The 14,718-nt window shown below is 46.8% G+C and overlaps 1 protein-coding gene across 1 annotated transcript; it reads left to right on the top strand.

The window, feature by feature from the left end:
* Window positions 1-205: 205 nt before the first annotated feature.
* On the top strand, window positions 206-1,825 carry pou3f3b (POU class 3 homeobox 3b). The gene is made up of 2 exons (XM_053417294.1): window positions 206-1,417; window positions 1,727-1,825. Exons 1-2 carry the CDS (start codon window positions 206-208, stop codon window positions 1,823-1,825), a joined length of 1,311 nt encoding a protein of 436 aa, XP_053273269.1.
* Window positions 1,826-14,718: the final 12,893 nt, after the last annotated feature.

The raw sequence follows: 14,718 nt of genomic DNA on the forward strand, positions 1-14,718 counted from the left end.
AAATTCATGCGGATTTTATTCAGTTTTCTGTCGCCGCTCCCGAAGCTTTTTGGCGTCTTTTTACGCACGTCCATGGTATCTGGCAAAAAGCTGCTCATACTTTTAAAGTTTGAATAATTCATGAGATACAATTTGCCCGCTCGAAAGAAGTGACTGTAGAAAGGGAGGGGGGTTATCCACAAACATATTCATAAGGGTTGACGGAATGGCCACCGCCGCTTCCAATCCTTATCTGCCCAGCAATAGCATCTTATCGTCCGGCTCCATCGGCCACTCTGACTCGGGAGGAGGTGGCATGCAGCCGGGCAGTGCTTCGGTTACCTCGGGCTCTGGGGGCTACCGGGGAGACCCCTCGGTCAAGATGGTACAGAGTGACTTTATGCAAAACGCGATGGCAGCGAGCAACGGGGGACACATGCTGAGCCATGCCCACCAGTGGGTGACATCCCTCCCGCACGCCGCCGCGGCGGCAGCAGCGGCCGCGGTGGCTGCAGCTGAAGCCGGGTCGCCCTGGTCGTCGAGCCCCGTCGGGATGACGGGCAGCCCGCAGCAGCAGGACGTGAAGAACTCCGGCAGAGACGATCTGCACACGGGCACCGCGCTGCACCACAGGCCCCCCCACTTAGCTCCACACCAGACGCACGCCGGGGCTTGGGGGAGCACGACTGCGGCGCACATTAACTCCATATCCGGGGGCCAGCAGCAGCAGCAGTCGCTGCTCTACTCCCAGCCGGGGGGCTTCACTGTGAACGGGATGCTGAGTCCTGGGAGCCAGAGCCTGGTGCACCCGGGCTTGGTGAGGGGGGACACCCCGGACCTGGACCACGGCAGCCACCACCACCACCATCACCACCAGCATCCGCACCACCAGCACCACGGCGGCGTCAACAGCCACGACCCGCACTCGGACGACGACACGCCGACCTCGGACGACCTGGAGCAGTTCGCCAAGCAGTTCAAGCAGCGGAGGATCAAACTGGGCTTCACGCAGGCGGACGTGGGCTTGGCGCTGGGCACCCTGTACGGGAACGTTTTCTCTCAGACCACCATCTGCAGGTTCGAGGCTCTGCAGCTCAGCTTCAAGAACATGTGCAAGCTGAAGCCTTTGTTAAACAAGTGGCTGGAGGAGGCCGACTCCACCACCGGCAGCCCCACCAGCATCGACAAGATCGCGGCGCAGGGGAGGAAGCGAAAGAAGCGCACCTCCATCGAGGTGAGCGTCAAGGGGGCTCTGGAGAGCCACTTCCTCAAATGCCCCAAGCCCTCGGCCCAGGAGATCACCTCCCTGGCGGACAACTTGCAGCTGGAGAAGGAGGTGGTGAGAGTTTGGTTTTGCAATCGGAGACAGAAGGAAAAGCGGATGACGCCCCCAGGAGTGGCACAGACGCCGGAGGATGTGTACTCGCAGGTCGGCAATGTGAGTGCAGAAACACCGCCCCCCTCCATGGACTGCAAAAGAATGTTCAGTGAAACATAGACAAATATTTTATATGAAATTAAACTGATTAGAACTCGCAGACTGTCTCCAGGATAGACTCTCTTTTTGATACTGTGATTGTGAAGGAATATGAATAAGACTGCAAATTGTGTTTATCTATTTTTCTCCAGAAAAGACAGAAACAAAACAAACCCTCTCCCCCCCTTTTTGCTCCCACCTCCCCCCCACAACAAGCACCGTGTACCTTCTTCCAGGCCCTAACAGGTTCCTTCTGCTTTTTTCTTTCAGGGGCATTTTTTAGTAGATTACTTAAAAGATGCAAGTGAAGCGAGCGACCAGAGGGTGACAACCACAAGTTCATTCCACCAGGTAATTTTGGCGCATTGAAAACACACCGAGAGGAAACCAAGTATTGTTTTTTTTTTTATGCCTTTTTCTCTCCTCCCCTGCAAAAAATAACACTATTCCCTCCTCATGACCCTGTGTTTGATTGGAGAAACAAAGGAGCAGGCATTTTGTATATTTAGAAATGGGACTATAAACCGCCCTCCTCCTCCTCCTCTTCCTCCTCTTCTTCAACAATAACAGAGGAGGAAAAGAACTGCACCAACGTGAAGAAGATCCACGAGGCTTCCATCAGCTCTTTTTATTCTTCTGTTTTTATTCCGAGGTGGATTGCATGGCTTCATTCACACACACACACACTCACACACACACACACGCGCACGGAGGAATTGTGGATTTGTCTTTTTGCCATGTGGTATTTGCTCCTCGCGACAGAAGAGACACCAGGACCAGGACTGATCTCAAAGATCTCCTCGTGAAAACATTGATTTTATTTAAAAAGGACTTTCGACGCCGCGTGAGTGGATTTTTTTTTTTGAGGGGATTTTTTTTCTTATTTTATTTTTTCTTCTTCCAACGAATAGAGAATAAGACATTTGAAAAAAAGAGACTTCAGCTGCACTTATTTGAGAAAAAGACGCGCGTGTTGCCAGGTGTGACTGAGTGACGCTGCCCTTTCTAAGCAGTGTTCTTTGGTAGGTTTTAATAAACAAAACTCTGTAAAGCCGGCAATATAGATCACGAGATCAGATGCTGATCTGACCTATTTACTTTATATTTTTCATCAGAATGACTTGTTTTAATATTTTATTCGGAATACATATGAATTATTCCAAACGGTAATTTATTTCCCCCACCCCCCTCCCCCCCACAGGAACTTGTGTAAGATGCTTTCCCCCCCTTCTTTCTTTTTGTTCTTGTTTTATTTCCATTTGTTCTTTTTCTTATATATAAATATATTTTTTTGTTGTTGCCCTTATTTGTTTAATTTTGTATTCTCGTTTCAAAAGGAGCACAAATCATCCTGAGCTGACATTGACCGTTGTTAGGTAATAAGGGTATATTTTGATGTGATCATTTGATTGTAATTTAATTTCAGTAGTGGTTCCGTACGAGCTGATTGAGACACAATAAATTTGTTAGAATGAAATGCAGTCATCTTGTGTTCTGGAGTTTATATATTTTTTATTTTTCTCGTTGTCATTGGGCTGGTTTTTATTTATAATATGTTGTTGTTTTCTCTTTGTGCTGTTTTTAAAAGCTGCGAGTTTTATATTATCTGCTCATTAGAAAAATATAAAAAGCAAAGCAAATGGTCTCTATCGAAAAAAATACAAGAAAAACGTGTGATTATTTTTTCTATATACAACAAAACGGCGTTAAAATCAAATATTACTGCAGATAAATGTTTCTTTAACTGTGTGAATGTCCCAGAGCTCGTGTCCTGCTGCTTGTTTACATCTGCAGCCTCCAGGCCTCTCACCTGCAGCCTGGACACGTGCACGGGCTGGATTATCATCTGAGCGTGTGCGTGAGGAGGAGCAATTCAAGTTGCATGAGGGAAAGAAACGCTGGGACGCGTGCGTGTTGTTATTGGGGGGGTTGAAGGTATACAGAGCGTCCTCACGTTATGTAATTTAGCTCCTGGTCCAGATTCTGCATCACTGACACGCGCGTGACGACCGTGAACCAAAGAGCTGAAACTCTGGATCTCGAACCTGCTGCAAAGAGATGATGTGCACCGTGCGTGTGCGTGTGACACTCAGGTGCGCGCAGGTCCATAACTCTAATGTTGTTTCAATATCCGGGGCACTGGGTCAGTGTGTGTGTGTGTGTGTGTGTGTGTGTGTGTGTGTGTGTGTGTGTGTGTGTGTGTGTGTGTGTGTGTGTGTGTGTGTGTGTGTGTGTGTGTGTGTGCGTGTGTGCTCGGCCTGCAGAGCTGCAGTGACAGGCCTGAGATAAACCCTCATTTTAACTGGGCTCGTAAAGCGCTGATGTGCTGTTTTATCTGACTCTATATAATAATTCTACACGATACAGCTCTGTGCATATATATATATATATATATTTATTTATATATATTTATACGTGTAGTTTTTTATTTTACAACTGGACTATTTCCTCGTCACGGCTGCAAGCGGCCAAATGTGATTCGAACTCGGCTGGACCCGCTTGTTCAGCAGAAGTCACAGAACGTGGCCTCGCGCTGCACGATTTGAATTTCGCGGATGATTTCCCGCACTAGTTGCTTAGCAACTGAATTCAATGATATAGAGAAAGTGGGAATCATTTTTCTTTGTCTCCATTAGTGGAAGTGGCAGCGGGGACGCGCCGGGCAGCAGCGAACTTCACATCCGGCATCGAACATCCAGATTCAGATATTAGAAACCGTGAGATTCTGATGGGGTTCGAAATATAAATTATATTTATTTGTGTGCGTGTTGACAAACAAGAGGCAGATTTTAAATGTTTGAATCTCGTGCACGTTGATTCTGAATTAAATCCACAAACCTCAGATTCCTGCTGCGCATTTATTTATTCACCAATAACCTGATCAGACACAAAACATAAGAATAAATGAAATTCAGAGGGAATTTAAAATAACAACGTGAATTTATTTGAATTAGGAAAAACGCTGCAGCTGATTTATAGTGTTTTGATCTCACGCACGTTGATTCCTGCACTAAACCCAACGACATGTGCGTTCACACCGCGTGCACGTTCCTCGCGTCTTAAATCTATACACACGGAATTTTCTCTTTCTTTCTTTTAACCGAGGGCGACACAAAAAGAAGAGTTTCAAATCTCATAATGGGTTTTGATCCGCCTATTCTCCGGCAGCTTTGCCTTTTTCCATGGCTCCTCACAAACCATGTTGGCAGCAGCGTGCATGTGTGTGTGTGTCTGTGTGTGTGTGCACTGGTACGTTCAGGGCCTGTAGGAGATCTGCAGCTCTCCTCCTGTATTGATTGAGGACGTCAGTGTCTAATTAAAGCAGCTCGTTGTCTCTGAGGCCTGTAAACGCAGCACCGAGCTGAGCTATAAAACTTTTAACGTCTTAATTATTATTAATATTTCACCAGGAGCTTTTTCTCTCAGTCACAGACTTCACCTGACACCGCTGAGAACTAATACACACAATACAATCACATGTATGTTTCATTTTAAATAGATTCATAGAGTTTAAACTCATCTTTAATGTTTCTTTCCATGAAACTGGTTTAAAACTGTAAACATACGAATTAAATCATATTTATTATCTGAGTAAATGCTTAGATTCGATTACAAAGTATAATAGACTGGTTTTAAATAGTTCTCAGTGTGTGTGTGAGTGTGTGTGTTTGTGTGTGTGTTGTGTGTGTGTTTGCTCCACGTGTCGGGCGCATGAATATGGATCAGCCTGTGCATGTTCTCCGCAGGGATCCTTCCCCTGGTTCCACGTCCACGCGGATTTATCTGCTGCAGAAAAAGACGCACAGGAAAAAATAAATCCCCCTGTGTGTGTGCGCGTGTGTGTGTCTGTGTGTGTGCGTGTGTGTGTGCTGACTGTTCCTTCGTTTCTCTTATTTAAAATGAGAAGCAGCTGATACGTTCGATTATTTATTATTTCTAAATGTGTTATACTTTATAATATTTAGATGATTCACTTCAGCCAATGAAAACGTCCCACTTATTGCTTTAATGTAAATTTACATTATTGTTATTGTCACAAAGCTTCAAAACACAAGTGAGAGTTGAAATTAAAATAGATTTTAAATAGAAAATAGACTAAAGATCTAAATAGAGCAGATCTGGTTTCTGTTGTGGCAGCAGAAGCAGAGGAAGAGGAAGAGGAAGAGGAAGAGGAGGATGAGAAAGAGGAGGAAGAGCAGGTTTTTATAAGATGACGTGACTCTGGGGTTTCCTCTCTATAAAATGTGAAGGTCATGGTTTTGTGATGGATGGATGGATGGAGAGGTAGAGGGGGGGGGGGGTGATAGGGAGGTAAAGAGCTGCAGCTTCTGCTTTTCTAGATAAACTATATCTCTTTTTAGTCTTTATTTAATTTTAACTTTATTTAAAAGTCTTTTAATAACAACACCGGTGATGTTCGTTAACTCTGATTCACACTTTTACACCTGAAACTATCTTTATTATTATTACTAATCATTTTCTTTATGGATTTTAAATAAAGTGAAATTTAAAACTTCTGCAAAAACATTTCAGAAAATTGTTCCCCCCCAAAATAATGATGATAATAATTATAATGTTTATAATAATATAAATACAAATTTATACTGATAATTTCTCTATAATATCTCTAAAGTATAATTGTAAGTGTAACATATTTTTTAAGCTTGACACTTTTAAACTATGAATAATATGGGAACTTTCTCTTTATTATAATTATAATTATTACTATTTACATTAACGTACAATCACGATGATAATTTGGGTGTGTATTTATTTATTTTATTGCACATACACACACTTATGTGTTGTAATAAGTCAAAACACACACACACACACACGGATACAAAAATCTAAGTACACAACAGTATGTGTGTCTGTGTGTTTGTGTGTGTGTGTGTGTGTTTGTTCCCAGGCTCATTTCAACGTGGTTTTATTTGCATTGAACTCGTTTTATTCATAAATGATTCACTTGGAAAACAAACCAGTTTTTATTTGTTTCAGAGACAGATTTTAAATAATGAAACTTCTTCTTCAAACCAGTTAATTAAATACGTTTCATCATCTTATTTTCTTCTATTAAACCCATTAATTAAATATAGTATATTCATGGTTATTAAAAATAATAAGAACCTGTTAAACAGATCAAATCCACAGAAACGTTCGCTCTCTCTCACAGGCGCTTCCTTGACCTTACAGCGCCACCCAGTGGACACATGAGCTCACTCCACATATTATCTCCAGGAGAATCGAACGCTTCAATCAAGGTAAATTAAATAAGGTGATGAAGATTTAGATTCAGTTTAAGTTTGCACATGTTTTTAAGGATATGTTTATGGTTTATGAACTTGATTCTGAAAAAACAGGGATGAAGAAATAGTTTTTCTTTTAAATTAAAATAAAAGTTGTAGTGTCTGCACTGAAACAGCCCATGTGACAATAATTAAAATATCACTGTTTTATCAAATAATACAGATATTGATTATACTCACAGCTATAAGAGGATTAACTCTATATCTTACACATTATTGAATTGTTATTCTATATTTGTCCTTTTTAATCCTGATCTTCAAAAATAAAACCTCTGAGTTGTTTTCTGATTATAACAAACTTTTTTTTTAAACGTTCTCTATCTGATAAACAGTCAAATTAACACTCAGTCCATCTCTTCAATTATAAACGGTTAAAGTTCGGCTGCAGCATCTGAGTGGCACTTTGTTACGACTCCTCTGATAATATTCTTTTAAATAAGAAACATAAATACAGATTATTTATATTTTTTAGCCATCTATCTTACACTAAATTAAAATGTATTGGATTGTGTTAAAAAGCAGGATCTCAGTGGCTGCTCGATTTGAAACTACATTCATCAGTTTCCTGCAGAACTCGGTTGTGCAACTTTCCCATTTCTACGTTTCCCACTCGACGAGAGGCGGCTCATGCAGCCGCTGCACGTGGGTTTGGAAAAGGCCTTGTGCAGAAGCTGAGGATTCTGGGAGCTGATGATTCTGGGAGCTGGGGATTCTGGGAGCTGGGCCACCGGCGGTATCCAGCCTCGTCCCCGTGGGTCAGGTGACGACTCACAGAAATGATATCGTGTAGTCGAGTAAAAGTAGAAATAAAGAGGAATGAAACGAGAGAAACAAATGAAAAGTGCATTATTCTGACTTGTTGGTTCACTTGTGGTTTGCTCCACTTTACTCAGAACGCACAACTTGAACCTAACAACACTGTACATTTGTATTTTTACGATATTAAAACCTCCTTCCTCCTCCAGATGTAACATTTCCTTTTGAAATGCAGTGAAAAACATGCGTTTAAAGGAAGTCTCCCCCCCCCCACAGGAACCTTCTCAGGACCTAATGGCGTCTGAACATGAAGTCGTCTTTGAAGATGTTGCCCAGCGATAGTGAGAGAAGCCTGTGATGTAGAAACTTCCCGGTCCCTACCCATAATCCCCGTGCACCCGGGAATCGAACCCAGCTCCACCCCGCATACAGCCGGGCCCGCGTCTCGCAGCGAGAGCTCGGCTGCTTCCAAAGCCTGGTGTCAAAAAGCTGGTCAGCATTTCAAAGGACTCCCGACGTTGGTGGAGGCCGACGCCCACGGCCGCCAACCAGCCGCTGCCAACAATCGCTGTTTACGCTGGCTCAGAGAACCGTGGAGTGAGGAGCGGGATCCAGACGCTGCCAAGGAATGACTTACTAACCTCAAGAAAGTAGAAGAAGAAGAAGAAGAAGAAGAAGAGCTCCTCCACAGACGAGCCAGGACTCACAGAGAGACGCAGGCAGATGTTGGTGGAGGACCAACATCTGCAGTTTGGTTCTTTGCTGCTGAGTTTAGTTTTCAGATCTGAGTCTGTTGTGACTTTCAGAGACGCTTCCTTCATCAGAGGGAATAAGTGTGAATCTGAATGTGCATCGATGTGGCTGATTGAATGCCTGCACACTTGATTTGTCCTGTGTGTGTCTGTGTGTGTGTGTGTGTCCGCAGCAGACGGATCGATGGTCAGGGACGGGGAGGACAGGGACAGGGAGGACAGGGACGGGGGGGACAGGGACGGGGACGGGGGTCGGACGGTCCTCAGGGGTCCGCCCGGTGACACCTCCTGCTGCAGCTCGCCGGCCGGCCTCCTGCTCGGGTCGTCTCTCCCAGCAGGCCGCTCCCTCTGGCAGCAGCTACCAAGGTGACAGCATGTCAGTGCAGCGGGGGGGGGGGGGGGGAGGAGGAGGAGGCGAGCGGGGGTGAGGCAGAGCGGGGGGGGGAGCCCAATGCATCACCAGCTCTGATGGGTTTGTCAATACTGCTTAGATCCAGAGGGAGCCGGCCCCGTCGTGACACACACACACACACACACACACACACACACACACACACTGGGCCCCTCCAGAGAGCCAGGACCAACACACACACACACACTTTTACCTGCAAACACAATATGTGCGCATACACATGTATTTTAGGTTAACACCCACCGGTTCTGTTCCCCGGCTTCACACTCAGACACAAACATACAAGAAAGACACAAAGAACTCACACATGTTTACAATTATAAACACTAACTTGTTTTTGTCGTGTTAAGGATGGATTTCCTGGAAACTTTTACCACAACTCAACACAACTGGCACCAACAAAAACAAAGTCTGAGCAGCCGAATGGAATAGTCCACCTTGTGGGGACCTTTTATCCCTGAGTGAGGAGAACAGATCATAACGAGAGAGACACCTTCTGTAATGTTGTGTTGTGGTTTCAGTTACAACAAATTCACGTTGAGGCACAAAAAGAAACCACAACTGGAAACCCGACTCCACCATCAGCCTCCACTGAAGCTTCAACTGGAAACCAGCTCTGAGCAGGTTGGAGTTTCTCGTGTGTTCAAGACCTCCATGGCACGATGATGATGAAGATGATGATGATGATGAGGTACTTCCTGTGTAAACACCTGTCGATCGTGCACGTAAACACTGACACGTGTGTTTCTGCTTTGAAACGCACACAAATATCTGCATCATGAATAATAATAATCTCATTTACACATACAGGGATAAAAGCAGCAGAGAGAGGAAGCTGACTCGCTGTCTCATTAACCAGAGAGAGAGAGAGAGAGAGAGAGAGAGAGAGAGAGAGACGGGGACTGGAACAGCAGCTGCTTGGCTCAAAGGCTCCGGCGGTGTAACCATTCCTAGGCCGTGGATTTAATAGATTACCAATGATCGGCCACGAGGTATTTCCAAGTTACACATTAGAGGCCGGTGCCCAGAACTAGATCATTTGCTAATCCGAACATTCTCACCTCGCTCCGATACGTGAACGAGAGCGTGTTGGATCCGTGTTGTGGCTGAATGGAGGGGGGGGGGAGGGGGGGGGGGGTAATAAGCACAGGAGGGCAGAGGAAGGTGTGAGGATCCAGTGAGCGCTCCTGACTCCTCGCTCCTCCATATCCAATCTGACCAATCCTCTTAGAGAGTCAGAGTTGAGCTGCACCCTCTCTGGAAAAGACTCTTTTCCCTCAGTATTTAAAGCCTGAGGAGGAGGAGGAGGAAGAGGAGGAGGAAGAGGATGAAGAGGAGCGAGGGGAAACGTCTTATGAGCTTTGAGGAAGCAGCTCACACCTGTGTCCAACACCTACTGTGCATTTCTCACGGTTACAGCCTCACACGTGACCTCGGGGCAGGACATTGTCCAGGTCAGGTGCTGCCCAGGCTCCGCCCCCTCGCCTGGAGAACGAGTCTCACCGGGACAATGTCCTGCTTCACATGTGGAGACAGGAACTCCAGAGAAGGTCCCGACCCTGTTGTTCTGAGTGGCTCCTCTTCCTCCTTCTGAGATATTTGTTTCCTCCAGTGTTAGAAACCTCATCAACACGTCCACTCGCTCTCTGTGGGTTTTCCAGCTGTTTTCTGGCTCTGACCTTTGACCTCTCGGACGCAGCCCCTCCAGACGGTTTCAGGAACACGTCTGGACCTCCGCAGCAGAAGATCCTGATTGAAACAATCTGCGGCGCCTTGGTACTCGTCTCTGCGGCGGCGGAGCACATTTACACATTAGCAAACACGGAGGTTGCTTGCTCTCAAACACGGGCGCCGTGCGAATGGCTTCCGCCGCCGTTTAAAAGCTTTGCTCACTGAAATAAAAGTAATTAATTGGTGTTATACACCAAGGACATAATTATCTTTTCTAGTAACTGGCACATATTTAATTACCAGTAATTGTTCCCCGAGCCTTGTTCAAAAGTGTTGTGCGCCAGACAGTTCTGATATATTACACACTAATCCTGCACTTGATACTCAGTCAATTAGGAAATGTGTGTCAAAGACCAGGCATGTAAACAGCCTGGTGGAACACACGCGTCCTTGGGAGACGTGGCGTCTTCCTGGGCCTTCGCCGGCGTCCTCGCTCGCTCCTGTCTCCGTGTCTCCGCCCCCCCGCTCTGCACTGTGTTCTAACTCCTCCCCCAGGTGGTAAAGCCTGCCAGGTCGGACGGGAATCATTTCCCAACAAAGGCCACAGATACTGATTAACACGGGGTGGGGGTGGATGGGGGGGGGGGGGCTACTTTTCCAGCCATTTAAAAAGCATCAGGAGCTAAATTTACTCCCCTGTGCCTCGGGGGGGGGGGGGGGCTGTGGGGCCAGAGGCTGCCGTGGGGCCCTTGAACATGAGAACAGGGTTTAATAAGTAAACAGGCAGAGAACAGTGCCTGTGATCAGGGCCCTGTTCGCCCGGCCGAGCCCCTGGTACGCCACCAGCTGATTAGCCCGGCCGATTGTACCTGGTAATTGCAGTTCCTCGACCCCCTCCAGGCAAATATTAGATTTTAGTGGTTTAACCTTTCCAGTCGTCAGAGCGGGTAAATTGCCCGACCAGATGTGAAGGAGCCCAGCAGTGGTCTGATCAGCAGGAGGAAGAAAGCTCCCAGATTGAACCTTTCTCTTTCTAATATCAGTTTCCTCCCGGGCTGATTCCTCTCAGCGGTTTGCTTCCCTGAGACCTCCTCCGATTCTCCTCCCCTCGTCTGATGTCGGGTCACAGGCCAGACGTATTATTTCAAATCAGCCCAGTCACAGTCATTAGCAGGGGACAAGTGATCAATGAGGAGATCAATGGCCGATATTAACCCAGCAATCAGTTCCTTCAGCTCAATCACTCCAGCAATTTGTCAGCTGAGGAGGTGCAACACATCCATCGCAGCAGGTTTACCCACGATGCAACAGGAGGGAAACTGCTGCTTGTTTACTCACTGCACTTTCTAGAGGAGACGGAATCTGTTACCCGGTCCCTCAGACCTGGTCCCTCTGGATCAGAAGCTCTATTCTCTGCAGGATCCCTCTTGGTGCTAAGGCAGAGATTGAAGTGCGTCCAGACGAAATGGAAACAATATGAAAACGTTCTCTGAAGGATGGAATTTCCTGCAGAATATCCCCAGATATGTAAATCTCCCCAAACAGCTGCGTCTGGTTCTCTGCAAACCTCTGGAGCCGCAGCAGCCAGAAGGTCAAAGTTCACGACTGGACCAAAACACCAAATAAACCTCGGCCCCTGTTTAAAAACACCTGATGTATTATCTTACAACCCAAAGAGTGTATCTGTGTATATGCACATTTGCCTGTTTGAGTGTGTCGGCCTTCAGGGAACCACCGAGGCCTTTTGGGAACATCCCTGTTCAGACAGGACGGGACGAGGATGGCGGAGGGGCCACGGAAGTTTTTCTTGGGTCAATCCAGTTTCCAGAGATCTCGGGTTTCCCCCTCGGATCCGCGTCCTCTTCCTCCCCCGACGAGCGTCTCCCGTGTAATGGTTTCCTTCCTCCCCCGAGCCTCTCACCTGAAAAAAGAGTCGGATGGAAGACGGGGAGGGAAATAGTCCTCGTTTCATCCCGATGGACTGAAGTAACCCTTCAGCTGGAGAGGAAACCCGATCCTGCCTGCAACTCACTGGGAAGAAGGGGGGGGCAAAGTGGTTCCATGTGAGGGATGGAAGTGAAGTCTGGGAAAGACAGGGATCGACACCCTGAACACCCCCCCTCCTCCGTCCCTCCGCCCCCCGACTCCAACCAGCTCACAGGATCCCATCCTCAGGTCTGGACACAGGGAAGTGGACCTTATCGCCCCAGAGAAACCAGTCTGCTCCCTGTCGCTGGGATGAGCTCAGAACCACGCTGGGAACCCCCCCCCCCCCGTTTGATTTATGTTCTGGAGGAGCTGGAACCCACGAGGCCCCTCGGATCATAGAGAGAGTCGTCAGTCAGCTCCAATCAGAACCAGACACACAACTCGAAACTTTCAACCAACAACTGGGGATGTGAACCTCCTCAGTCACAGAAGGTTAAAGTGAGATGTGACTTCCAAACTGTCATTTCGGTTTTCCTTTGTTAATGTCTGAGTGGTCGGTGTCGGTTCTGTTTGTTTGCGTCGTGGTTCTTCTCCTCAGCTGTTCTTCTCTGTTGTTCTGGGTTTTCTCTTCTCCTCAGTGCTGTAGATCTGTATTAGCTTCAGTCACAGTGTTTGTTCTGCTCCACCTGATTCTTCTCTGTTTTAATATGAAACCCTCTGGAGCTGCTGAGGTCCCCCCCCCCCCTCAGAGCCGTAGATAGACATCTATGGCCAGCTCCCGATCATCATCACGCTCCGTTCATTTCACGCGCTGCCAGAAGTGCTTTGTAATTATCCTGATATTGATGAAGGCTGATTCCAGCAGGTAATCGCTGGCAGTTCAGCTGTTTTCCTACATCTCAGCAAAATGTCTCTATCCATTACCAGTGGCAAATTAATTTCCACTCAATGACCACACTTGTTGATAATCCGTGAACCTTGTGTGTGTGTTTGTGGGTTTGTGTGTGTATGTGTGTGTGTGTGAGTTAAGGAATCATTGACAGTCTGAGACGTAGCATTGAACTGGGTTTACCTCACACAAAGTCACTGGGTGTTAGTTTACATACACACTGGTAATTAAAGTGACCACAGGCACAGACACATTACTACAAATATCAGAGTAGTACAAAATATTTCCTGTGTCGCTATTACTACATTAAATACATGAGAGGGAGGAAAGATTGAGATAAATGAGTAAATATTAAAATAAATGGTAATATATGATATTAAAAACAAGGGGAAGACTAAAATATAAATATATATATGTAGATTGAAATAGAAATTGAATCAGAAATAGACAAATGATACGTTTCATTGTGAAAACAGGGAATTGAACCTAAACTTATGACTTCACATCAGAGCTTGGTTTATTCCTAAGTACGTTAAAGATGTGACTGATGCTGTAAATGACCAGTTACACTTAAATGTGCCTTTGTGCTGCATTGTGGGAAACTGGAGATCCTTCCTCCGCGGCATTAAGGGTAAATAAATGTGCTTTAAAAGAGTAAATGAGCTTGAGCGAAGTGGCCCTTTGAGGCCCCGTGTTTGTGGAGCCACCATAATGGATTCTTTAGAGCCGTGAACGGTTTATAGGCATGACAGCCATGTTTCAGCACGATGGGCTTATCCCTACGCACGGCGCTAAGGATATTAGGGAATCAGCGTAAAGCAGCATGGAAATGATGACTGGAGCAAAGCCTCCGCTCGCTGGCACCATAAGCCCTGGATCCTCCAGCAGCACTCCACGGCTGGGGAAGAGGGGGATGGAGCAGACTTGGCCCGGCTCCACACTGTGATACCCTCCATTATTTCCCGCTCCATCGCCGCTTCAGCCGCACAATTAGAAGGATGTCGCTCAATCTGGGGACGGGGCAAATTGAGAGGAGGTCGATGTCGCCTATTGTGGCGTTTTCCTTTCAGGGGAATCCTGGTGGAGATCTGCTGGAGCAGTTGGACGAGGGCCAGCTCTCTAACGCCTGAGGCCCTGAGCGCCACGAGGTTCCCTGAGTTAAATCCCTTCTAGGTGCACGTCACAGCTCTGGTGTCAGTGCAGACTCACAACCTTCACATCTCCTGACAACAAGGTGCAGCTTCTGTGAATCCTCCAGTCGTCCCAGTGGCGCGTTGCAGGGTTTACCTCCGACCACAGTGAACGTCTCCACCCGGGCCTCCTAGCCTGTCAGGGACGGACCACAGCAGAGCCATGATTAATGTCCCACCTCTCACCCCCCACTGCGAATTAGAGACCGTGGGTCGAGACTATTTTTCTTGGTGAGCAGGAGCACGCTTGTGGCTAAAAACCGGGGCAAACACTGTTTATCATCTGCCTGACGACAGCCGTCCTCGGGGCAAATTACCCACGCGGCCGTATCGACTGGCACGGGCCGGGAGTCA

This window comes from Pleuronectes platessa, chromosome 24 (assembly GCF_947347685.1).
Source record: "Pleuronectes platessa chromosome 24, fPlePla1.1, whole genome shotgun sequence".
Taxonomy (NCBI): domain Eukaryota; kingdom Metazoa; phylum Chordata; class Actinopteri; order Pleuronectiformes; family Pleuronectidae; genus Pleuronectes; species Pleuronectes platessa.

What these genes read in the sequence shown, in the direction of transcription:
- pou3f3b (XM_053417294.1), top strand. Translation starts at nt 206, where the DNA reads ATGGCCACCGCCGCTTCCAATCCTTATCTGCCCAGCAATAGCATCTTA. An exon ending in TGTACTCGCAGGTCGGCAAT is followed by an intron (nt 1,418 to 1,726) that starts GTGAGTGCAGAA and finishes TTTTTCTTTCAG; the next exon opens with GGGCATTTTTTAGTAGATTA.